The sequence below is a fragment of the Anneissia japonica genome, unplaced genomic scaffold (genome assembly GCF_011630105.1).
Source record: "Anneissia japonica isolate Jap-2015-1 unplaced genomic scaffold, ASM1163010v1 scaffold287709_len1912824_cov184, whole genome shotgun sequence".
NCBI classification, from domain to species: Eukaryota; Metazoa; Echinodermata; class Crinoidea; order Comatulida; family Comatulidae; genus Anneissia; species Anneissia japonica.
Genome location: NW_022751466.1, coordinates 1,059,799 through 1,084,195, shown reverse-complemented (window position 1 = coordinate 1,084,195; position 24,397 = coordinate 1,059,799). Strand labels below are relative to the sequence as shown.

General features: G+C 34.3%; 1 protein-coding gene across 1 annotated transcript in view; it reads left to right on the top strand.

Annotated features, from left to right (window-relative positions):
• The window catches only part of LOC117121719, a 25,952-nt gene extending 2,982 nt beyond the window's left edge, over window positions 1-22,970 (top strand). Inside the window, exons 2-23 of the mRNA XM_033267004.1 lie at window positions 2,351-2,601; window positions 3,174-3,409; window positions 3,527-3,774; window positions 5,845-5,942; window positions 6,114-6,296; window positions 6,848-6,962; window positions 7,956-8,039; window positions 8,361-8,539; window positions 9,412-9,572; window positions 10,215-10,396; window positions 10,702-10,758; window positions 11,281-12,696; window positions 13,257-13,412; window positions 13,712-13,748; window positions 14,309-14,373; window positions 14,752-14,927; window positions 17,129-17,289; window positions 18,484-18,659; window positions 19,376-19,429; window positions 20,279-20,434; window positions 21,121-21,254; window positions 21,405-22,970. Coding sequence (XP_033122895.1) covers window positions 2,351-2,601; window positions 3,174-3,409; window positions 3,527-3,774; window positions 5,845-5,942; window positions 6,114-6,296; window positions 6,848-6,962; window positions 7,956-8,039; window positions 8,361-8,539; window positions 9,412-9,572; window positions 10,215-10,396; window positions 10,702-10,758; window positions 11,281-12,696; window positions 13,257-13,412; window positions 13,712-13,748; window positions 14,309-14,373; window positions 14,752-14,927; window positions 17,129-17,289; window positions 18,484-18,659; window positions 19,376-19,429; window positions 20,279-20,434; window positions 21,121-21,254; window positions 21,405-21,671 — 4,592 coding nt within the window. The 3' untranslated portion in view covers window positions 21,672-22,970. The remainder of the gene's footprint in view (window positions 1-2,350; window positions 2,602-3,173; window positions 3,410-3,526; window positions 3,775-5,844; window positions 5,943-6,113; window positions 6,297-6,847; window positions 6,963-7,955; window positions 8,040-8,360; window positions 8,540-9,411; window positions 9,573-10,214; window positions 10,397-10,701; window positions 10,759-11,280; window positions 12,697-13,256; window positions 13,413-13,711; window positions 13,749-14,308; window positions 14,374-14,751; window positions 14,928-17,128; window positions 17,290-18,483; window positions 18,660-19,375; window positions 19,430-20,278; window positions 20,435-21,120; window positions 21,255-21,404) is intronic.
• The last annotated feature ends 1,427 nt before the right edge of the window (window positions 22,971-24,397 follow it).

The following is a 24,397-nucleotide window of genomic DNA, read 5'->3' as shown; positions in this document are numbered from 1 at the left end:
ACATACATACATACATACACACACATACATACACACACACACATACATACACACACATACATATATTATATACATAAACATGCATACATACATATACATGATTACAGTTCATCAATGATCGGATTGGTACTCTTATTTCTTTATGGCTCATTATTACAATCCAAGATGTGCAGAATGCTATGAAAAAGTAATTATCCCATATTGAAATTGGAATATATCAATAATAATATTTCATGAATTAACAAACAATAATCAATCCATGAATCAGTTCATCGAACCACAGTCGGCTTGGGAATAAAATAAAACCATTTGTTTATACAGTACAGTCGTTTATAAAGGTGTACAGTATGTAGTTTGAACACTTTACATTAACAATATTGCTAGAAACCATACTGATGCCTAATAATTTTTTGTTTTTTGTTTATTGAGTGCGTATATCAATTCATCTTTGCCTATGTTTATCATCTGAATGTATTCTAGCTTCAATATCATATTGACTTTTCACACTTGAATTAAATTTGCAAAATAAGACCCATGGATCTGTTGTTACTGGGTATAACCAGTTTGTATAAATTGTATAAGCTGCTTTTGCAATTAATTCATTTGTGATGTTGTTTTGTTTTGCTATACCTAATACAACATTTTTGAAAGTAATATTAATCTTAATTTTAAATATAGATGCAACATTATTCAAATAGTTTCCTAGACATTTGCACGTCATTAACATGCGTTCAGCAATCAGCAATCGTTGCACAATGTACACACAATGGTGAATCATCTAATTTCCATTGATATAACCTTTTCTTAGTTGGCAAAATTCTATGCAATAATTTGAAGTTAAATTCAGCTATTTTTGGAATCTTTATCTCTTTAACTTGTTTTGTCCATACTTTCTCCCAATCAATATTATTACCTGTAAATATCTCATTCCATTTACCTTCACATTTTGGTTTTATTGATTTTTTTTAAAACTAAGTATCGTCTACAGGTCTACAGGTTTTTCTTAATTTTGGATATAAATAGATGATATTCATGTCTCCTGAATGATAAATTTCGTTATTCCCTGCCCTGTTTGTTTATGCAATACGAATATCAGTGGTTTGAGGTCGTCATACGACATCAAACTAGTGATATTTTTTGTATTGCATTAGAACTAACAGGGAATAATAAATAGTATGATCATATTACCGTTGCCATATCTCAAAAGTGTTATTGATTTAATAACTATTTATACATTTACAACTATTGCCAATCAACCCAACAATTAATCGATCGATGAACATGCACATTATTGACTAAACATTAATTAAAAGCGTACTTTGTAGTGGATTAAACTAATTGGTCAAAGACGCTACAAAACCACAGACTGCGTATCTAATTTACATCAGACATGTAGGCCTATTACTACAACTATTTCGCTCTATCTCTGTGGAAATTTTTTGAATTGGAGAAGGGGGTTCAGGGTGTTGTGATATCTGATCATATGATATCTTTCTTTTTATTCTTGTCTTTTTTTCTTTTCTCTTTTCCTTTTCTTTTTTTACTTTCCTTTTCTTCGGGAGGCAGTCTCCCCCTACTACCCCGCCTGTCACGCCTCTGCCCTCAGGAGCTCTCCCGTCGGGGAGGGGGCAGGGCCCCCGTCGGGGAGAGCTGGACCCCCCCCGTCGGGGAGAAAAAGCACAATTCGTCGGGGAAAAAACAAAATTATGTATATTTTCTACATATTGGACTCTAAAATCGATTAAATAAGCATTTGAAACCCCTAAATTTCCCAAATTTTCGGGGGCTTAGCCCCTGGACCGCTTTCGAAGCCTTTTAATCAAAGCTCGACCACGCCCACTTTGCTTTCCTCGGGGAAATCTGACCCTTTATCGGGGAATCGCCCCCCCCCCCCGTCGGGTAAATCCTGGCGCCACCCCTGCATGCGTAAAGTTTTGCTGACGACGAACTAATTATTCTGATGAATAATTAAACAATGTTCCTCGTGGCTGCTAAATTTAGTCTTCACCAACCAGGGTTGGGGCTGGGGTGGTCTAAACCTTCTATCGGTGAAAGTCTCTCCCTGGACCCCTCTATTTCGATTTTTTTTGGATCTGTCACTGTTTATAGTATGGAATTCAAAGATGTACTACCTGTATCATTAAAAATAGACATTACCAAAAGAGAACTAGCATTTATTTTGTTTAACCCCTGATTAGAGTACAGTGTCCTAATTTGGCTTCGACTCACTATCCACTATTCTTTCTTTGTATACCTAGGCTTCCAAATGCCAGCTGTTTACCTGCCATATAATATTTACACTCATATACAAGATGACACCTTTCGTACTTACTAGTTTCCTTTATTTAAGGTATTGATGAATTGTGGGTACTTGACTTTCAACCTTTAAACTACCATGGTCAATTACCAATCATCCTTATCAATGGTAGTCTCCGTTCCAGTCGCACTGGTACTTGTTCTAGTATCTTCAGAGATGCAGACTGGGACGACGACTACTTCGATGATGAATACTTTATCTCGTCAACTGAAAGTGGAGAGAAAGACTTATACAATTCTTTTGTTAGAGGAAACGTGACAGAAAACAACCAAAGAAAAAACAAAGTTAGTAAAAATTATAGCTTCTCCCTTATAATGACTTTCAAAACTTCTGTGATTTATTAATTGCGGTCCATATGCATATAGGTTTTTTGACTCATGACCTTTAACACAATAGTGCCTTTCAAAATAATTATTGTCTCAATACGTTTTTAAAACCACATTATCCAAAATACAATACAATTACAACATTTATTATTTTAACAGAAATTGGAATACAAACATAATATATCTTTTAATATATCTTTAAAAGCATTTTTCCCATCATTTGTAATGAAACAATACAGCAAAATACGTTAATTGTTTTTACTTAATGTTTATGATCTTAAATGTTTTGTATACTTCAACATAAGATTAATAGGCCTACCAGAACTTATTTATTTTTTATTTTAATTTTTTACTAGATTCTATCTTGTCATTAAAATTGCTTAATAGTTAATAGAAACTGTTTATTTTACCTTTTCTGCGTTTATGCTCAAAATTTAACCACAATACGTCATTCATGTACATGGAAGTTAAAAAATATATTCTAATATTAATTGTTGGACATTAAATTAAATATTTTGTTTGTGTTATAGATTACATTCAATGGTGATTTAAGTACACTACTGAATTGCCAGGAAAAGGATGGGACAAATGCATGGCATTTTGATATATTTGATGAAGAGATTCAGTACCAGTCATTATTGTATGCCAGTAATGTACGTCCCATCTTACCTAACTGGTCACCTGAACTGGGAACCAAACTGCAATTGGCGTATGTGCAGACACATTTTAGACTGTTTTGGCGACTGTCGAGATATGCTATATTAAAGTATGTGAAAGTTATTTTAACTGCAGTTAAATTATTGAGGATTGATTAGTGGTACAAATGCTTTGCATACAAAATTCTATGTCTGAGTTGTATAGTATACTATTCTTCTCTCTGTAGTTTTATAACATTCGGAGATGCCAGAATTACAGACAGAGTCGGCCTAATCACTGTTTTCTTTGATTTTGGTATTGTGGATGCCGTTTATGAAAATGGTTCTCCAAATCCAGCCAAAACTTATTTGACGATGGGAATTTCAACTCGGATCACTAACGGCGAATCAATTATGCTGTCATTTAAAAACAACTCGATTGAATATGTACCTCGTACAAAGGGAAATGCCATTGATGTTATACATCAGTTTGTAAGTCTACATTTTGTTTAGTAAATGTCTGTATGCATAACTTCAGTATAGAACACTATTTTATTTGTAAATCGGATATTTCCTTGTTCTTCATCAACAAGAAGTTGTTTCATTGCTTTATATATATGTATATATATATGTATATATATATATTATATAGATTAAAAGGAAAAATACTGAAAACCTACAATGCTGTGGTAAACAATGGCTTCATCTCGGTAAATATGCAAATATGATAAGCAACAGATAAAAAGTAAACGTAAGTGAACAGCCAGAAATAGAACCAGAGCTTTCGGACAACACTAGTCCGTCCTCAGTGGCGAATGAGTGAGGGTAGAAAAAGCCAGATAGTATAAATTGAGAATTTCATGTAAGCATGATTAGAAACAATAGGCTAGGTGAGATGAGAATAAACAGCGTGAACAAGTGAAAAGAAAGGTCAAAACTAAACTTTTTTTCATAGCATTTTCGATGGCTCCTCGAGGATAATTTCTATTTTATATATATTATATATATATATGTATATATATATATATGTATGTATATATATATATATATATATATGCATGTATATAATAGTGTTAATGCTGCGCATTTATCTAGGTAAATATTTAACTTTTGGATAGCTGACAGTGCATTTCAGGTTGCTCACAGTGCAATAAATGAATCTCCAAAAATTGTGTTTAATACAACCATTCTGACAGTCAATAGCCACCTTTACCGGCATCAAACATTTGGTTATACGTAGGTGATTTTTTAAATAGTCATTGAGTTGCTTCGGAATCACCCTCTGAGTCATCTATAAATAAGAACAAAACTCAATGCCCACCATGCTCTACCACAAGAAGGAGAAACAAGCGAGTCGTCTCATCAAGGAAAAGGAAGGGAACGCTAACACAAACTGCTAACGACAGGTGTACTAATTAGCATAATAGATGCTATGTCGTGTGTATTGTTGTAATGACAACACAGTCAGGCGAAATAACGATGCATTCATGGAAAATCGGTTAACATAAGCCTAAACTAACCGGCCCGTCGCCGCCAAACAAAAAAAAAAGAAAAGAAAAAAAAAAAGAGAGATGAAAACGGTAGTGGTTTCTTCATACATCTTTAAAGGTATTCCATGTAGACTTTACGAACTAATGCACGAAAACATGAGATAATAAAGTGATTGGATATATCATAGAGGTATTAAAATAGATAGACAGTAGACAGTCAAACCAATATTGTTGAAATGGAAAATACTGCCAATTGGAATTGGAAACAATACAATGAAACCCCACGACACAACCGACAAATCACTGAGCACGATCCATTACCGGACGTAGTGAGTATGATAAACATACATCATGCTAGGGGATTCCATCATCAGAGACACCAACTGGATCCTACCAGATATCATATTGTCTTCATTGAGTAATGCCACTAATGTATCCCTTTCAAACTACTAGTTTATACTAATTTGTTCACTTTCCTTTTTGGTAATTATTTTAACTGCTTCAATCCCTGATATCTACTTCACTATTCTGCCTTTTCTGTTTACTGTAATCTTGTGGCGTAAAGACTATTATTTTTTTTTCTCTTTTGTGGGGATAACCCACCTTTTTTCCATTGTCTCTTTTTTTTTCAATAATTTTCTGTTTTATACTTATCTATGTTTCCTAAAGTGAATAAATATGAAACTCATTGAGTATTCTCATATTTACAACAGTTACAATTTTCATTTTTTTCGGCCCTTTTGACAGTTTTACAATGCACAAATCTTTATGCAGAATTCGCTCACTCAATCATGATACAAGTTATGAATATCATCTATTTGCAATTACATTTTTTGTTTTGTTTTGTTTGGTTTTTTTTTTTTGTTTTTTTGTTTTTTGTTTTTTTAACGTAAAACCTGCCCATAAAGTACCGACGTTTAATATGTACTAATTTTTATGGACATACTCCATCATGCCCCTTGTGTTCATGCTTCCGAAAGAATTTCTTATGAACGGACGTTCAAACCATGGTATCATGAAATACATGTCACCTTGTGTCCCTCATACGTACAATCCATCATTATTTTTACTTACAGGTTGTGAGTTACTCGATATTGATCCCTGGTATCTATCAGCGGATGTCACTTTACAAACAGTTTTTACAGTCGTCGATGAAGAACAAGAGCAAATTACCGTAAGTATTTCTAGGATACATTTACTTAAAATTGAGCATTTAATTCAAAAACCAACTTAACTTACTTACAAAACCCGAAATTACCATCAGTTTCTATCCTTAAATTCTTAATCGGAAATAACTTAGCTGATCATACGAATGAATTAATTTACCTTTTGTTTTCAATTCCAGCTAAATGTCATCCAACTATCCAATGATAAAGGTGAGGATTTGAGGGGTGGTACAGGTGTTAAGCATGAAGAGAACATCACACTTGCTGTAAACTTCTCACCTGCATATTTACGTGATAACTACATTCTTGAGATGTCACTGTTTATGGTGTGCATTGGAGAGGATAATTCAGAGTCAACTAGAGTAAGTGTTAATATATATGTTCAACAATTAACATTAACAATTATAGTCTTTCTATAAAGTAGGAGTGGAGACGATCTCTCTTTATTCAATGGAAATTTTCCTAAAATAATGTCCCTCGTATTTGCAAGTTTTAGCACTAGCATTAATATATATCTAAAATTCGAGTGCTATCATGGTTTTTTTTAAAATTATTTAACATAATTTAAATAAAATTCTATTTCATTTTATTTTCTGCAACAGAACAGTAGTTATTTCTATTTAGTGTTTATGATACATAAAGGACAATTTAATATTGTTCCCTTCTAACAAAACCGTCAACAACACACCCAAGTTTAACCATCGAATTAGAAGTATGTCCAGCAGTGTCAGAGCATAGGCTACATATTATTGTTTTTGTGCATGAGAATAAATATCATGTCAACGTGAAAGGAGTTGAATACAGGACCCTGCTATCGGAAGGCAAGCATCTTAACCACACAGCTACATTTCATCTGTAATTCTTTGATTATGTATTCACGTTGATTTGCACAGGCATGTTTTTGTGTCCATAGGGATGTCTAGCTGCGGATGAGGATGATCGTTATACAGGATTTGTCTCTAGCAGTTTTGAGCTTGACTATGACCCAGTCACAGACCCTGTCGTCATTAAGTCACAGGCAGCATCAGGTAATAACATAGGGTCTGCAAATCAGATGTAAAATCATCAGAACCAACAGTTCGCAATTTTACCAAATTCATCTTTATCAATTTGCTTTTTTGTAATATAGATTAGTTTAATTTTGTTTGTTATTTAATTTTAGTTGTAACCATGTAGTTCTTATTTTATGTAGTACATACAAAGACAATATTTTTGAATAAAATTGATTTAATTTGATTTTGCAAAATGAATTGATACAAATTTGATTTCAGGTAATAATTGTGCAACATGGGGTCTGCAAATCAGATGTAAAATCATCAGAACCAACAGTCCACAATTTTACCAGATTCATCTTTATCAATTTGCTTTTTTTGTAATATAGATTAGGTTAATTTTGTTTGTTATTTAATTTTAGTTGTAACCATGTTCTTATTTTATGTCGTACATACAAAGACGATATTTTTGAATAAAATTGATTTTATTTGATTTTGCAAAATGAATTGATACAAATTTGATTACAAGTAATAAATGTGCAACATAGGGTCTGCAAATCAGATGTAAAATCATCAGAACCAACAGTCCACAATTTTACAAAATTCATCTTTATCAATTTGCTTTTTTGTAATATAGATTAGGTTAATTTTGTTTGTTATTTAATTTTAGTTGTAGCCATGTTGTTCCTATTCTATGTCGTACATACAAAGACGATATTTTTGAATAAAATTGATTTGATTTGATTTTGCAAAATGAATTGATAGAAATTTGATTTAATCCGAGTAGAATAATCCTAGAGTTTAGAATTGAGTTACTGTTAATATTCCTACCGTACTTGTAGATTTGTGACTAATGGTATATTTCATTGCAAAATATGAAACTATGTATAAGTATATTTTATTCCATGAGACGTGCATAAAAAGAAGTAGAATCGTTGAATAATTATTATTATCAACTATTTTGTAAAATGCAAATTGTTTTATGAATATATACACAATTTTTAATTCTTTAAACAATATGATTTCCAGAAAATAAAGATGGTGAGATATATGACGATGCTGAAAGCAGTCAGGCAGATGATGAGATTTATCACGAAGATGAAGATGGATTCCGTTAGTAACTATTTTAAGCTTTTCTCCATTGCATTTTTACTTCAGCTCGAAGTTATTTATCTTGCATTCACAGCTTTGTACTACAGCTTTGCCTACCTTTAAATCTCAGGGTCCCGGATTTGAATTTGTTCTAAAAACAAAATTTAAATTAACAGTTCTCTGTAATGATTAAGGTTGTATTTCCATTTTCTAAAGAACACCTGTAGCTTGGTGATTAAGATGTTCCATTCATATTTATTCTCAAAATTGCTACTCTATTTGAATTACTGAGTCTCAATTATGTCTATCATGTGGTAATTTGAACTTTTTGATTATTTACAGAATGGACGCTTGTGATGAAGGCAACAGCAGGAATCAGTCAGCGCAGTGTTTATGACACTTGGGTGAATGAAGGTGGTTTGAATGAAATGGACCCCAACGCTCAAGTGCTGGACACATCATTTGCCGGACATTATAAAAACTCTATAGTAGATAATTGGAATATACTCCAAGTTAGAACAGTAAGTGGTTTTTTTCGCCTTGAATTGTGATATGGTTTCAATGGTATTAGGGTGATGTAAAAATGAAAGCAACGAAGGTATCAGTCTTGCTTCATCTTATACAAAAGGTCCTTTGTTTGGATGGTCACATTTTAAATAAGAAAATAATAAAAATAGGAAATAATTATATATAACTATTTATATACAATTATCATGACTTTAATAATGAGCTGTAGCATGTAGCATGTAATAAATGTAGCAAAAGAAAAGGAGGACTTCCAATCGTAATGCTGATGCCTTAGCTTCCACTAAGCGTTTTTTCTCGCCCCCCCCCCCCCCAAAAAAAAACAACTTTCCCAACTTTCCTAAGATCACAACATTAGATACTTCCCTGTATTGCAACTTTCAAAAAAATTACATCAACAGCGCTGCTGGGATAATTATCTCAGATCATTTACCATGTGATTTTATGTTATGGATCAATCATTTTGATCATCATTTAAAAAAATAGATGTCATATTGAAATTTATCAGCAAGTCTCATATTTTATCAAACCCCGTTTAGTAACAAAAAACCTGAATTTATTTTTTTTTCAAAGATAGCATAATTCGAAGTTAGATGAAAATAATTTGTTCACTAGTCCGAGTCAGGCCAAATCGGTTTTTAATTATTATGTAGATTGCACAGGTCTTAAATAATATAATACAACAAATTTATTGCAACGTCATTGATGATTGTACATTTTAAATTGCCTTTAAAATTGACAGAAGTGAGCTCTGTATTTTTTAAAATCAATATCTTTAGAAATACAGCTTTCCAATATATGAACAATCGTTTTGCATATAGATGTAGAGCATGTTTATAATTATTTATGATCTTGATGAATATTTTAGGTAAAAGTTGCCTTATACACCTCAGAAGAGGAGGTAATGTTTTTGACATTTGATGCAGATGGTTCGAATGCCGAAAACTGGTTTTCACAGGATCGTATTCTGGACTCTTCGTTTTCAGATTTAAAATCTGGAATATTTTTTAACTTTTTTTCTATTTCTGGGTATGTCATATTAAATTACTACGCCTAAAGTATTGTTCTATAATAAAACACACATTTCTATAAATTAATTGTAAACAAATATTAAAAATATAAACCTTTAAAATGTATTTTTAATTTGTTAGAATGATCAGAGGGATATTAATAATTGATCGAACTTGAATTTGAACTAAGATTTTGATGCATGCTAGAAGGTGGGGAGTGTGAGTGAAAGCGTTTCAAACACCAGCTATAAACAATAGACAACATAATTTACTCTCCTCAATACTTGGTTTACACAAAGTTACTGAGGTGGTAAAGAAAATGCTCTTTAACCAATTATGATACGAATTGATGCTAGTAAGCATAAAATAAGTAATCTGTTGGCAGTAAATACAAATTGTGGTGAACCGCTCTAGATCCGCCACTGATGATTATTGGACACGTTATAGTATGTTATATTTTCAGCTATAAAATGCAGTTTAGTGATGTATCATTAACAGATTTCATTTCAAATACTAGATGGAAAAAATTTTTAAAACTACCATCATGATCTCTTTCACTCCTTTCCCAAGCCTGGGTACTTTCCTATGCATTGTAGCGGGCATACAACTTTTTATCAGTAATGACACTGTTTTAGTTGTCTTTTGCTGCATTTTATTTTAGACATTCAAGGGCTGACCTCCATAGACGATGGTTCATTAATAAGTCTTATGGAGGATGTAACAATGACAGAGGATGGTTTGTAGTTGTTGACGGCCGAGGTCCTTGCGCATGGGAAAATTCAGCCGGTGACTCACCACAGTTCCTCTACGCACCTAAGAGAACACACCACCGGTGGCAAATAGGTTTGAAGTTCTATTTCAAAGTGTGTTCATTTAAAGTGAACGCCTGTTTGCCCTTTAAAAAAAAAAAATTAAATTAAAGCTTTTTTGACTGTTAACAAATACTAACAGCATATCATTTTTTTGCAATGTAAAACAAATTGGGCCGGTAAATAAATACTATGTAAATTTGACTCGAACGTTACGCAATTCAGAGATTGTTACTACAGCGCTGCGTTTTCAAATTAAAAGTTTGTTGTGCTTTGCATTGAGAACCCTTATATTCAACTTATTTTAAAAAGTGTTTTCCAATTTTGTGCTTCTTTCAGGATCATCACAATCTGCTGATATATTTGCAATATTTATAGAGCATCTCTATTTTCCTGGTATTGTATACATATATTTTAATATTCAGTTGATTGATTAATTATTTAACATATAATTATGCTGCAGTGTTACATTTATAAGGCATTCCATTATTTTACCGGGTGGTGCCTTGCAGATAATTGTTTTTGACTTGATTATCTAATCCTTGTCTTCATTATCTTTGCTGATATTTCCTAATTACATTTTTAGCATCATTATGGCTAAAAGCGCCTTGAGACGGTTTCTACTGTGGAAGGCTCTATCAAAGTACATGACCATTGACTTTTGATCATTAAACTGTTAAATCTCATTCTTTTAGAATATATTCTGCTCTGAACCTAGTCTGATAAAATAAGAAGTTGCTGTACATTGTAATATTATTTACAGCACAGCTTTAAATCGTGGTAGTAAAATGTTTTGTTGGCATACACCAATAGAAAATGAAGAGATGGCTGTCTATTTTGTGATGTAATAACATAAAATTCATTGATAATATTGATAACTTCAAACTCCATAATTAAAAAAAATTGTTTATGTTGCAGTTGAGACTCTTACTACAACTAATTTTGTCCACACCCAAGAGACGCCAAACTTATACTCCTTTATTAGAAGTCCTCCTGCTGGTGGCACTAGAGGTGACACCCTACAGTCCAAAAACTTTAATCTGCTAGAAACTAAGGACGAATTTTTATCAACTCCTTATTTTATTATGGTTCGTAACTCGGCATCAGTCATTCCTGTCATAATAACAAATGACCCAAACGACGTCTTAGACCATTTCATCCTAAACTCAACCTTCTACGCAGGAAATGTACAAGACACCAGTAATACAATCTTCAGAACTTTCTATTCAGCTTTTTCCATGAACAGCAACAACTTAATCTCGTACCTTGGTGAAACAGATCCGCTAATGCTTACTTGCTCTTCATTCGTCAATGTTCATGATCCTAGGCAGTATATGATGGAATACACTGCACTCTGGATAGATATAAGCAGACAACAGTTAGCATATTTCTTGCGGTTCCGCAACCTCAATGCATTCCTTCTGAACATATGCAACTATATTTTAATTCAAGATATCAATGTTGATGACTTACAATCTTATTCATTAGAGGAACTTAAAGAGGTTATTGTCGATAAAAAAACGGTTTTTGAACTCTTAGCCAGCCTGCAGTACTTCACGGAGATGAATCTTTTACATGATGATCTGTACACTGTCTTGAACATTACAAAGTCTGCACCAGTCATTGACAGTGAAAGTGGAGCGTATAGTTGCCAGTCAGAGGTGGTTGATGACATTATGTACGTGATGGTAGTCACACAGGAAGAGGATCTACTGAATTTTATTGATCCTTTTGAAAATCTAAATCTTGCAATGAATTTTATCTACAACCTAATTGATACGACTGGCATTCTCTTGCCCACTGCTGTATTTGAAACGTATAAACGGCATGTTTTAACCAGTACTAATAACGGAACGCGTCTCACTGTTAAACAATTTGTGTCATACCTGAATGAGTATCTGGCGTCATCGAACCCTGTTTCTGTTCCTAACTTAAGTGAGTTTGAAGAGCAATTTTATCGATCATTTGTGGATATCATTCTTGGACGTAATACAACTCTCCATGGACAAAAACTTGTCCCCCACCCATTTAAGACCGATGAACCCGAATACATTAGTGGGATGTTTCGACAAGGATACATCGAAAGCTGCCATATTAACTGGCATAAGGTAATTGAATTCTCGATGTACAGTGATCCACACTATCAGTATATTTCAGCGTATAAAGGAGGATGGGATGTTTGGGGAGAATGGTCGTTGTGTTCGTCGAGCTGTGGGGAAGGAGTGCGGATACGCACACGAAAATGTATTGATAGTATCAACGAATGTTCTGGTGAACCGAGTCGGTCTGAACCATGCAACACAATGCGTTGCGATATTTACATCAACAACCACAGTAAGTCGAAGCGTGCCAAATAATAACTCTGTTTAGGACACAGTACTTCCTTTTAATGGTAAATATGACTATGCATAAAAACACAAAATATGTTATTATAGATTTGAATATAACCCCGATGTTTGTCACAATTCCCAATGCCAGGCTAAATTTGCACCAAAACTCGGAGACGTATCATGTTATAACCATATATTTTATAATATATCTAGTAAAATTATTTAAAATAAATCTATTAAATGTTTTAACATAATATTAAATTTAATTATGAGTCTTAAATCAATTGTTCCTTGAGCTGTTTTTCAAATTTCTCAGTTATTTGTAAGTTACTTGTATCTTACTGTATTGTATAGGGACGCAGTAATCTATTATGTGAATATTCTACTAGCTAAATAACTCATTAAATTCAAAATGTTTAGTTATATTTTTTTTTAGGAATTTCAAAATCGTAGATACGAGTACTACTGTGTTTTATTCTGCAATTCAATTATTAGAGAATATTAATACTATAATCAGTACTTAAAACCAAGGAGGTGACACAGTTTATTTTTGCCTATAAATAGATTTTGCTACCCAAGTAACCTTCATCAATTCAACTATGACATTCGTTGAAGCCGAAGAGTATTGTAATGCTATAGGAGGTCATCTTCCGGACGTCAATGACATTCATCTTAAAACCTTTATTATGAGTCACATGACTACATATGTTGGTTCTGTGGGTAATTGATTGTTTATTGAGTTAAAGTGCTTGAAAGCGCCATTGTTCTAAAATACATAAACTTTACAAATCCTTTGTATAAAAAAATTGTACTGTCCCAAGTTACTTATGAGTTTATCTATTTTATTATATCATTATAAGTGACAATTGAATAACTTTTGAACGACGTTACAATAACTAGAATACAATTTGGTAAAATATGGAGTGGAGTTTAGGTTTTCTGCTATATTACATAGTTTTCTGTATTATTTCGTAATTTTTTTGAAAAACAAACAATATATATATTTATATATTTTTCAGTTTACGTAGTTGAATTTGGAGAATGTAAATTATTACGGTAAGCTTTCTTTTCAATTTTTTAAAACTTAAGTTATGCACACAGTAATAGTAGCAATTGTGAACTGCTGTAAGGATAATAAAAATTAATAATGATGATGAGAATTAAAAATATATAATATAATTATAGTATAATAAATATTTATAATAGTGTAATAATAATATTGAATCAGAAATTGGGCTGATGATGATGATTGTATGTTTATATTGGTGATCAGTGATGATTTAAAAAAAAAAAGTTTTATTTATTTATTTATTTAAAGTATTTAGGCAGGATAACAACAGATATTACCGCCGTTTTACAATACGGTCCTGCAATGATAATATACAATAAACAACATAATGATGATAAAGTTAATTTATGATGATGATGATGATGATGATGATAATGATAGTGATTGATGGCGGTAGTGATTGATGGCAATAGTGATGAAGTTACTAAATGTATCAATATTACTGGTCCTACGGTATACGATAAAATATTGTTTTACAAATATATGCATGTAGGTGTGTGTGTGTGTGTTCGTATGTCCACAATGACATAACTTGTTTTGTTTACAGAACCGATGGGTACGTAGATGTAAATGCTAATTGTTCAGCCAAGTTCACATTTTTCTGTCAGAGTGGCAAGTTCTTTTAATAGTTGATATTTTGTTTTTAACTCCTAGATACATTGATCCAATATCTTAAATATCATGTATTGGTCAAGTAAATTAGTAGATAATTTTGTGATACTTTAAATACAGCACAGACACTTTGAACTATGCACTGAATTCCTTAGTAGAAATTTATTCTGCAGAAGAACTAATTGTTTTGGGACGTATAGCATTTCATCCGCATTTATTCTGCAGAAGAACTAATTGTTTTGGGACGAATTGCATTTCATTAGCATGTTTTAGGCTTGTAAAAAAGAATTTTAGGCCAATTGTTGTAGCCGTTTGTTTTCATTTCATTTATTATGCAAAGAAGCGACATTAAAACTACCTTATCTTTTTCAACAATAGATTATGTAAGTGTATTTAAAGTTGAAGCTGGTTCAGGAGTAGATGTGTATGATCTATGGACAAGTGATGGTAGCCTCGATGACACTTTAGACTCAAAAGCTTACAGAATCCTCTCAACTGAAACTTTTAAAAGTCATTTTGTTGAAGAATGGGAGAGTGGTATATTGATTGAAGAGGTGAGAACATTTTAGATAATCCGGATTAAATAAAATGTTCAGTCGCATAGTTAGAACTACGGTATTTGCCCCTTAACCCAATGCGTGTTTATGCGTTTTTAAACACTCGAATGGCACGGTGACGTATATAAAAATGCTATAGGACCTACGTCCATATATACGCTGAGAGAGAAAATGGGCTCAACCATATCAATGACAAACACATTTGTAGGCCTAACTCTATAACCAAATACAAACTGATGCCAGGACTTCAATAAGACCATAATAGAATAATATTGATATGTAAACAAGAAATATCATTCTTATTATTGATACTTTATCTAGCTTGACAAATTCCCTCATTTTACCTTATCGTTTTTAAAATCTTGGTTTTTTTTATTAACGTTTTGCTCTCTGTAATTTTAGTAAGTTAGATTAAAAGAGTGAGAGGCTCGATAGACACTAGGAGTGCCCATTGTGTCACTCTTGCAGCAAAGCGAAGACTTGCGATATTTATTTTTTGCGCACGGCCCCGACTAATTTTGCGGCGGCTCTTTATTGAGCAGCTTGATTCACCTATGGACGACTCGTCCGACCAGCTTGACTCGGAGGCTGAGGATTTAATTCACAGTTCCGATTTTTACCAGCTCGTTGCCCAGGCGATGCCGACCCTTCTCGACCATTTACGTTTCTCATTCGAGACTCCTTCCCTGGGTGGCTTGGGGCTGGCCTGTGGGGTCCGCCGGCTCCGTCCCGCTCACCCTGTTCCTTTCCGTCTTAACCAGACGAATCATGGCTGCTGATGTTGGGTTATCTCGCGAGTTTGGTAGAACCTCTGACCCACAGGGCACGGCGACGGAGGGGGAGGGGTGGGCCTCATTCCTGAGGATCGAGCCCGGTTGCTTCGTTGGAGCCGGGCCTGTAAGGGAAAGCCGATTATTTTTGCTTACGAATGGAAACAACAGTCTCTGGACAGCTAAATTCTGCAGTGCAGACTATATTCCGTGGGAACTAAATAGAGTTAACTTCACCTCCGGTTGAGGTTGAGGGATGAGCACGCCCATTCCTGCTCCTAGAAGATGGAAGGCCTGTTATTCAGGGGTAAGAAACCTTCTACTGAAGGGGGCTGTAGTCGAAGTTTTTCCGGCTACCGAAGACAAGGGGTTCATTTCAACCCTCTTACTGACGAAAGAAATCGCCAGGGAATGGCCCAATTCTAAATATGCGGCGGCTGAACCACTGGATCAAACCACAAAAATTCCGCATGGATATCTCGCTCTTATCATCTAAGGACTTATGCCTGGGGACTGGACCGCTCCTATAGACCTCGCCCCATTTACAGAGCTGATTTCCTAGCGAAGTATCAGACCGTTTTGGGCATTCTCCTTCTGTCTTCATGCCCACCATTTCCTCGCACTTTTCGGTGCAAGAAGACAAGGTTTAGTGCCCTGTAAGAGCTTTGCGTTTTTACATTCACCGCACGCGTCCATTGCCCAGCACGGCCTCACATTTGTTTGTTTCTTCAGCTCGGGCCCATGGGCCTGTCTCTGTAGATACCATAGCTTGCAGGGTGGCATTGACCATTAAGCCGCTTATGCTTCGGCTCGCAAGCCTCCGCCTGCCCACATGCAAGAGGTTCGCGGCACGGTGGTTTATTGGGCGCTCTTTCTCGGGGATCCTCCTCATCGATATTCTTGCAGCGGCATGGTGAAGAGATCGGAGACAAGGCCTACTTTTTGCGGGATGTTGTTCGACACAGGCGTCCGTGGCGTCGGCTGTTCTTAATCCGTCAGTGTAGGTACGTTTTCTGGTTTCTGATCACGCCCGTCTCCTCTTTTTCGCTGATAACCTGGAAATTAGTCGGTTTATTCACGAAATAGGCTACACAATTCAATCGTGATGTTGGTAGTCTATGAGTGAGATACTTACCAGGATAACTTTCCCTTTCTTCACCCTCTCCGTGATCTTTTGGATCTCTAGGGAATGACGATTGTTAGGGAGACGGTTCGTACGTGGCGCTCTGGGTCGGACTGTTTTTTTCTCAAATGAATGTTCCGTTTAGGGAACAATGGCAATTGGTCGGTTTATCCAGGTAAGTACCTCACTCATAGACTACCAACTGATTTGTGTAGTTTATCCTTTGATGAATACGCAGTAAAATGTTAATTTGAATTAAATATCTGTACTATATCTGTACTGTAGGACATATTATCTTATTTCAGGTAAAAATAATGCTTTTAGACAATGACTTCAAATCGGTTTGGCAGATGACATTTAATGGAAGCATGACAGATAAGATTGACTGGTTTTCTGAGGATCATGTTATCACCTCACAGTATAACAACTTTCTTGGAACCAGGAAAACATTCTTCAGTATCAAGGGGTTGGTTTTAAACATTTAGTCACACTAAATTGTATTATTTCTATAACAATTTATTTGAGATTCAGGCCCGTGGCCAGGGTACTTCAGGGAGGGGTTCTGGGCGTTTGGTCCAGGGGTCCGCAAAAGTGCCCCGGTGGGGTTAAAGGGGCGAACCCCCGAAGCCAGAGCATTTATACGATTTTAAAAGCATGTACATGTCATTTAAGTGTATGTTCATGTAAATTTAAATACTTCTTACACAATAAAAAAAATAAGACAGAAGACTACTTCTTTCTAATACAGGATTTAGAACGTAAATTTTTATTGTAAAACAAACTTTTTTTTGTTAAAAACACTTGTATGCTACTATGAAATGTTATCTCTAAAAATATTGGATACAATATTAGCAATACCCACTAGGTGTACTAAATACAGACCTTGCACCTTATGAGATTGCTAAATAACATTAAATATTAAAATATGGGGGTATGTAAAATTAACTAATGTAAAGGTCTTTGCTTAAAAGAGATATCTTACTTATTGCAGAAATTAAGAAGCAATAGGAACTGACAGCACTACAATTTACTTTTTTACCAAAATAATAAAATGTTAAGTTCCAGTGGAAATATATACAATTAGTGCAAGGATAAAATGTTATATTTACAAGTTACCGAACCAGTTTATGTAAATATACTTGAACAGCGAAAATAAACAATGTAAAGCTGTATCTTGTTTAAATGAGAAATATTGAGAAATAAATAAACATAGGCCTAGGCCTATAATTATTATGCAAATAATAAAATAAATTTCCGGAGCACACTATTGGTCAAATAACGTAGGCAACAAACCCCTCATTAATAATTATTATGAAGTCTTGGTGGTTACGTCATTCAGTTGACTGCAGCTTTTGTTTTGATTTCTACGATCAGACTTTATCGATCGCAACAAATAAACAGTGCAAAAATGCTCCCATTTTGTAATAAGTTGCATTAATTGGGAAATGGGTTTCGTTTTTTTGGCTAAGGGGGCTTGGGTTTGCTGACAAAAAGGGGGTTCGCTGAAAGGGGGGGGGGGTTTCGCCCGAACCCCTTAAAACCGCCTTGGCTACGGGCCTGAGATTAGAGATGTGATCGTTGACGTTAGGATAAAAAAATGTGCTAGTTAAAGTTTTTAAGTTTAATAAATTCTATCATTTGTTTTATTTCTGTTCTACAGGAACAAAAGAGCGAAAAGACGCTTTTTCATCAATCACAACTACCAAGGATGTCAACTAGATTCCGGTTGGTTGCAAGTGATTGATGATGCAGAGGGCTATTGCTCATGGGAAGATAAATTCACATCGTCCCCACAGTTCATTTACAGTGGTGGTACTTCACATGAAATTTGGGCTGGTAGATTATTATCGTTTATTATTTTTATTGCTCATTATCATACGATAGTGGATGGCGCGACCGTTGCAGTTCGGGCTCTTAAACATGAGGTTGGGGTATCCGAATTCTCGTTATGCAGTTTGCTTGCGTAATTAAGCAAGGCACTTTATTAATGTTGTCTCTCTCTACCCAAAGGTATGTGTGTACCTGGTAGTGTTAAAATTCCAAATTGGCTAATTAGCTCAGAATACTCAGAACTAGCCAAGAATACTCACAAAAAGGAGTGGAATACTAGTTTCATATGTGTTTAAGATCATGACCGGTGTAAGGTTGTAACAGGGGCGGATCTAGAGATGTCCGAAAGTGGAGGAACGAAAGCGGGGGCCGATGGAGACAACACTACCCTATGGGTCCGGGCATTCCCCCACGATTGTTTCGTCTTATAGAGGCTAAAAAATAACCTGAGATGTTTTGGATGATCAACTGTCTTTCTCTTTCTTTCTTTTTTTTTTTTCTTTTTAAACTTTACAAAGAGGGGGAGTGGTGGCCAGCCCGGTCCCTCTTCACACATGTGTAAAGCGCATTTCAATTGTGCTCGAATACATTTTAGGAAGATAATGTTTTATTATGACTATTTGTCATAATGAATATGTTTACAATATTATGATGATAATAATGTAATAAATCTAATGTTTATAAAATATAAAATATCTATTCTGTCGTTTTTACTATTTCAGAGAATGACAATTATGCTCGGATGTTTGTTATCTCATTAAAATTCAGAAACGAACGTAAGTCACTGTTTTCCTCACTATTAATAATGTATGTTAAGCATAAGATTGGCATTCATATTAGCTCAGCTAAACTTTATATAGCACCTCTTGAGAATTAAAAATATTTTAACATAGATATGTACAATTGTAATGATTGCAAAGCTCATTATTAAATCGTAGAGGTAAACACAACTAAACTTAGTTAGCAATACGTCCATTGGGTTTTATCGTCAATACATTTCGATTGTCCTACAAATAATGTATTAAGTCATACATGACTCCTTGTGCCGCTAAGTTCCGTCTATGTGATTTTTTTTTTCTGTTTACAGTGTGATTCGTCAATAGCATTCTTTACTTCACAGGCATAATAAAAGGTTTGTGCACTAAAAGATGCGAACAAATGTTGTACTTGAAAAAGAAAATGTCTATATTCGACCTAAGGCGTGTAGGTTTTTTTTTTTTACTGTGATCAATTTATTGGTAAATCCACCCATCAAAGTTGATTACCGACTGTTAATCTGATGACCCAACCCGGCTGCTGGCTTAGTACAATTGAAAGTATAATTAGAAATTTCAAAAGAAACTTTCAAATATCTTCGTAATGAGTTTTATCCAGATATATAAGGATTGCTTCCAACTCGTTGGAGATTATCTTTGGCCCGTGGGATCAAAATATTTGGCCTTTCAAGCAAATGAATTAAGAACCAGGTTGTCGTGCTGTAATTTTCACTCAAAATATAAATCGATTAGTATGAGAAATTGCCCACCATTTTCTCGTTAAAAGTTATTGAGGTTAATAATATCTGTTGATATTATTATCCAGATTTAAGTTGGTATAATATCACGTATTGTAAATTATTTTGACAGCTGCTCTCCCTAGAAAACGCACTTCCGGTCCTGTGGCTCAGAAATACTCCATTAAATCCATTACTCCACCAACACCAGACCAACAGATAAACTTTGAAGAATATGATTTTGAACAATCTTTACACCAGTCTGAATTCACCAACAGAGCTTTGTCTGGTGGGTTTATTGTATTACTAACGTATTTATTTGTTCTACACAATTACTTACATTTCAGAACTTATACATGCTCTACTACTACCACTTGTTCCCCCTACTCTTTCACCCACCACCAGTCACACTACTCTCTTCACTCCAGCATGCCTTCTGACATCTTTTTGCATCTTTCATGGTTCCTGGCCCCAAGCTCTCGGATATTTACCTGCTCAATGTCTTCATCTCTTATTCATTTAGATTTAAGAGATTTAAGACCAACCTCTCAATGCTCTTAATGCTTTTGTGGGTTTTTTTGTGGGTTGCCATAGCGCACATACTCTATATTATACACTCTATAAATGCCAAGCAATACCAATACTAACTTATTCATATATGTATTGATTGATTTTGATTTACTTAGTACAGTACTTATTTTTTAATTATCGGCCTATTTACTAAAACCACAGTGTAACTTTACTTACCTACTTAAAATATATACATTTTCATTGAAGTTGGAAATAGTAGTTATAGATAAATATACAAAAAGATATTTAATTTATCGTTGTTTTAAGTGTCTGTCGAGATTTGATTAACAATTAGCAATACTGAATGTCTACTTGAACCGTAGGCATGTGAATCTATTTTTGTTCTTCTGAATATAGAGTAGGGACGACTTCAGAACATTTCTAATTTAATGTGTCTTACAATAGGAGAAAAAGCAGATTACACATTGACAGCAGTGTACACTTTAATAAGTAAGGAAAAGCGAAGAAAAAGGGAGGATGATGTTCGGTATGATGGTCGACATCGCCGTAGCCTGACAAATTCAGTCAAGAAACCTCAGGTAGGCCTTCTCTTATTTATTATACATTTATATATCTAGATTCTTCCCACTGAGTTCCCAGCACTTATTACTTATAAGATATAACACAGCGTACTTGCACCACTTTCCACTTATTATTCTAGTAATACCGTACATAAATATTTCTTCTAGATTCGTACTATGGCGTTCTCTTTTCACGGATGTCCAGAAGGTTCCGCTTTTAATCCACTAGACAGATCATGTGATTGCATCGCCGATAGTCATGTGATTCATCACGAGCCTTACAAATGTTTGAAACCAGATATGACAACAGACAATAACAATAACAACAATATTATTTTGAAAGACGATTATAATAATTTTTCAACAAAGGTCACTTTAGATTTCAGTTTATTTTTCATTTGCTTTTGTTTAATTACATCATATCTAGTGAAATAATGTGTATCACGTTCTTACTGCAAATCTGTTTAGTTTTTTATTTAGGTCTACATGTAGCTTGGTAAATGCAGTAAACAAAATATTCCAATGATCACATTGTTCACAAACCTTTCTCACTGTTACCATTCTATAATGTTAATGAACTCGGTTCAGACCAATCGTACACTCGCCTTCAACGTTTCTATAACGATGTTTAATCAATATCGTATTTAAAATGCACATAGAATAAATAACAGGAATGATATAAATGATTTGTTCAATATGTCCTGTGTTTGATTAGTGACTGTATAACGTACATTATAAGCAAACAAATCAATGAAGGAAGTTCATTTACACTATACATTAAGCCTGGTTTCCATAAAAATCGCTACACGATCTCGCCGACTCCTTTGGCAACGCTGATTGGTCGGTTGAATCAGGGATCATCCCTGATTGGGTCGGGTACATCTAAGCAGTGCAAAGATTTCAATGAAAACTTTGTAGCGGCTGTGTAGCGATTCTGTGGAAACCAGACTCCACGGTAAAACAATAAAAATGCTTATAATGAATCGATTAAAAAAAAAATTCCACTGAACCGATGTAAGTAAACAAATTTATTTTCACTCCTGCCTTCATGACATATTTTAAGCCAGGCACTGGATAAAAATGTTTTTGATATAATATTATATCAGCTGTATAATATTATTATACAGCTAATTTATATAACATTTTTCTTCTCCGTAGCCTGGCTTTATACACAATCAATTAAGTCAACATACGGTAGGCAGGATACATGAATTTGAAGAACTTTTTATTTGTTTGTTCCGAGAATTAATTGCATTTTATTTGTATATGTTTATATAAATATATGTAATATATTTTTTTATTCATTAAATATTTACTTCCCACCTAACAGTAGAAAAACACAAATATATAGCAGGATGAAATTATTTGCTTGTTCTTAGGTCATGTATTTCTACGTCTTTAATACTTTCTTTAGTTTTCAAGAGGTATTTCAAACTCACGTAGGGGGAAGTTGAAATATTCTATTCTATAAAAGTGACCATCCACCACATCCATTGCTGAATTTAATACACATTAAATATTTAAACATTTAGTAAATATTGAATAAATTAAATTAAAAAAAGTACTACCTAATATCATTCATACATACCAGAACAAACCATGAACGAACTACGCTACTCGGAATTAATCAACAGGTAAATGAAACACTTGGCCTTAATTACCAGATTATTGCTTTGTGGCATTTCCGTTCATTTGTTAGCAAATTATTTTATCTGACCAAAGAGAAACATGAATGTTCTGCACAAATTGACACCACAAGTACCACAAGTGGTTGCGGAAATATAAGAACCTTATTGCTATGACTTTAAAACATGTCAAAGGTCACAAGTGCTCCGAACAAATTGGCACAAAATATTAACTCTCACCAAATGTGGTTGTGGAGATATTAGAAGATATTATCCTATGGCTATGACCTTTGACCCTGACCTTTCGCCACATTTTGAAAATGTGTTACTAAGGCAAAAATGATTCTTGGACCACCCTGAACTGTTTTCTGAAGTCAAATTGTCAAATTCTCTGCACCTCAAAGTGCATACAAAAACTGGTCTGGCTCCTAGGGTAGAAAGGAATGGCGGAATTCAGTTTCTTCTTTTTTTTGGCATGGTTTCGGACTAGTCATAAAACCGTAGTAGCAAATATTAGATCATAAGATGACTCTTTCACAATAAGCAGTCTTCTCCCATCCCTTGATAATTATTGCTAATCATACGAAAATCTGAGCCTCAATACATTTAACAGGTATATATATAATACACAAGGTAGGCCGAAATATACATTTCCACGAGTATAACCAATTAAACACTACAGTCTCGAATGTATAGGTGTATTTAAATAGGAATTGTGAACCAATGACTTGAATCTCAAAGACTAGGCGTTTTCAGGTGTGTAGCGCGGGGAATTTCGCGACGGACGGTTGAAAGCAGGGAACAGTGAAATTGGTTGAAAGTGTGTGTGTGTGGGGGCAGGGGGCGGGGGGAGTGTAGGATCTGATGCGCTTTATTGAGCGTCCGTATTCCCGACGGGAGAAAGAGAGGGCGAGGCCAGTAGGCCTAAATTTTTGGTACTGTACTTATAGACTTAAACTATTCAGGGGCTACCTCTGTTGGCTCACTTTAATTATTCCCCGAAGGTGTCCCCTTAATATGTGTAATTATAGGTTAAATATCTAGAAACAAATGTAAAGAAAATAAGTTTTTCAATTAGTTTAAAGATTAGAACCACACAAAATTTTTCTAATTTCTAACCGGTATATGGTTAATTTGATCAATTATGCTAACTTTTGCTTTTGGAATTGTCCCGCTTAAGTTTAAAGGCCGAGAATAATTTTATTTGTAAACTTACCGTATATCGAATTGATCTTGAAATTGAAACCCTAAAATTCATTTTGTTATTACACACCGGTTTTAATATAAAAAGCATTGTAATTGTCTGGAAGTACCAACTCCAGCACTCAATGATTTATAATGATTAAGGACTTCTCTCAAAATCTCAAGAGACCTGTTTTCACCATATAAAAATAGATTATCAGCTTCTTTACCATTCCTGCACTAACGGAAATGCCATTGTTTTTAGTCCAATTTCTTTTTCTTCTATTCTGTTTTTCTGTTTTCCTGTCCGCCACTTTCGAACTTATGAAAATTTGCCAAGGCAAAAACTATATT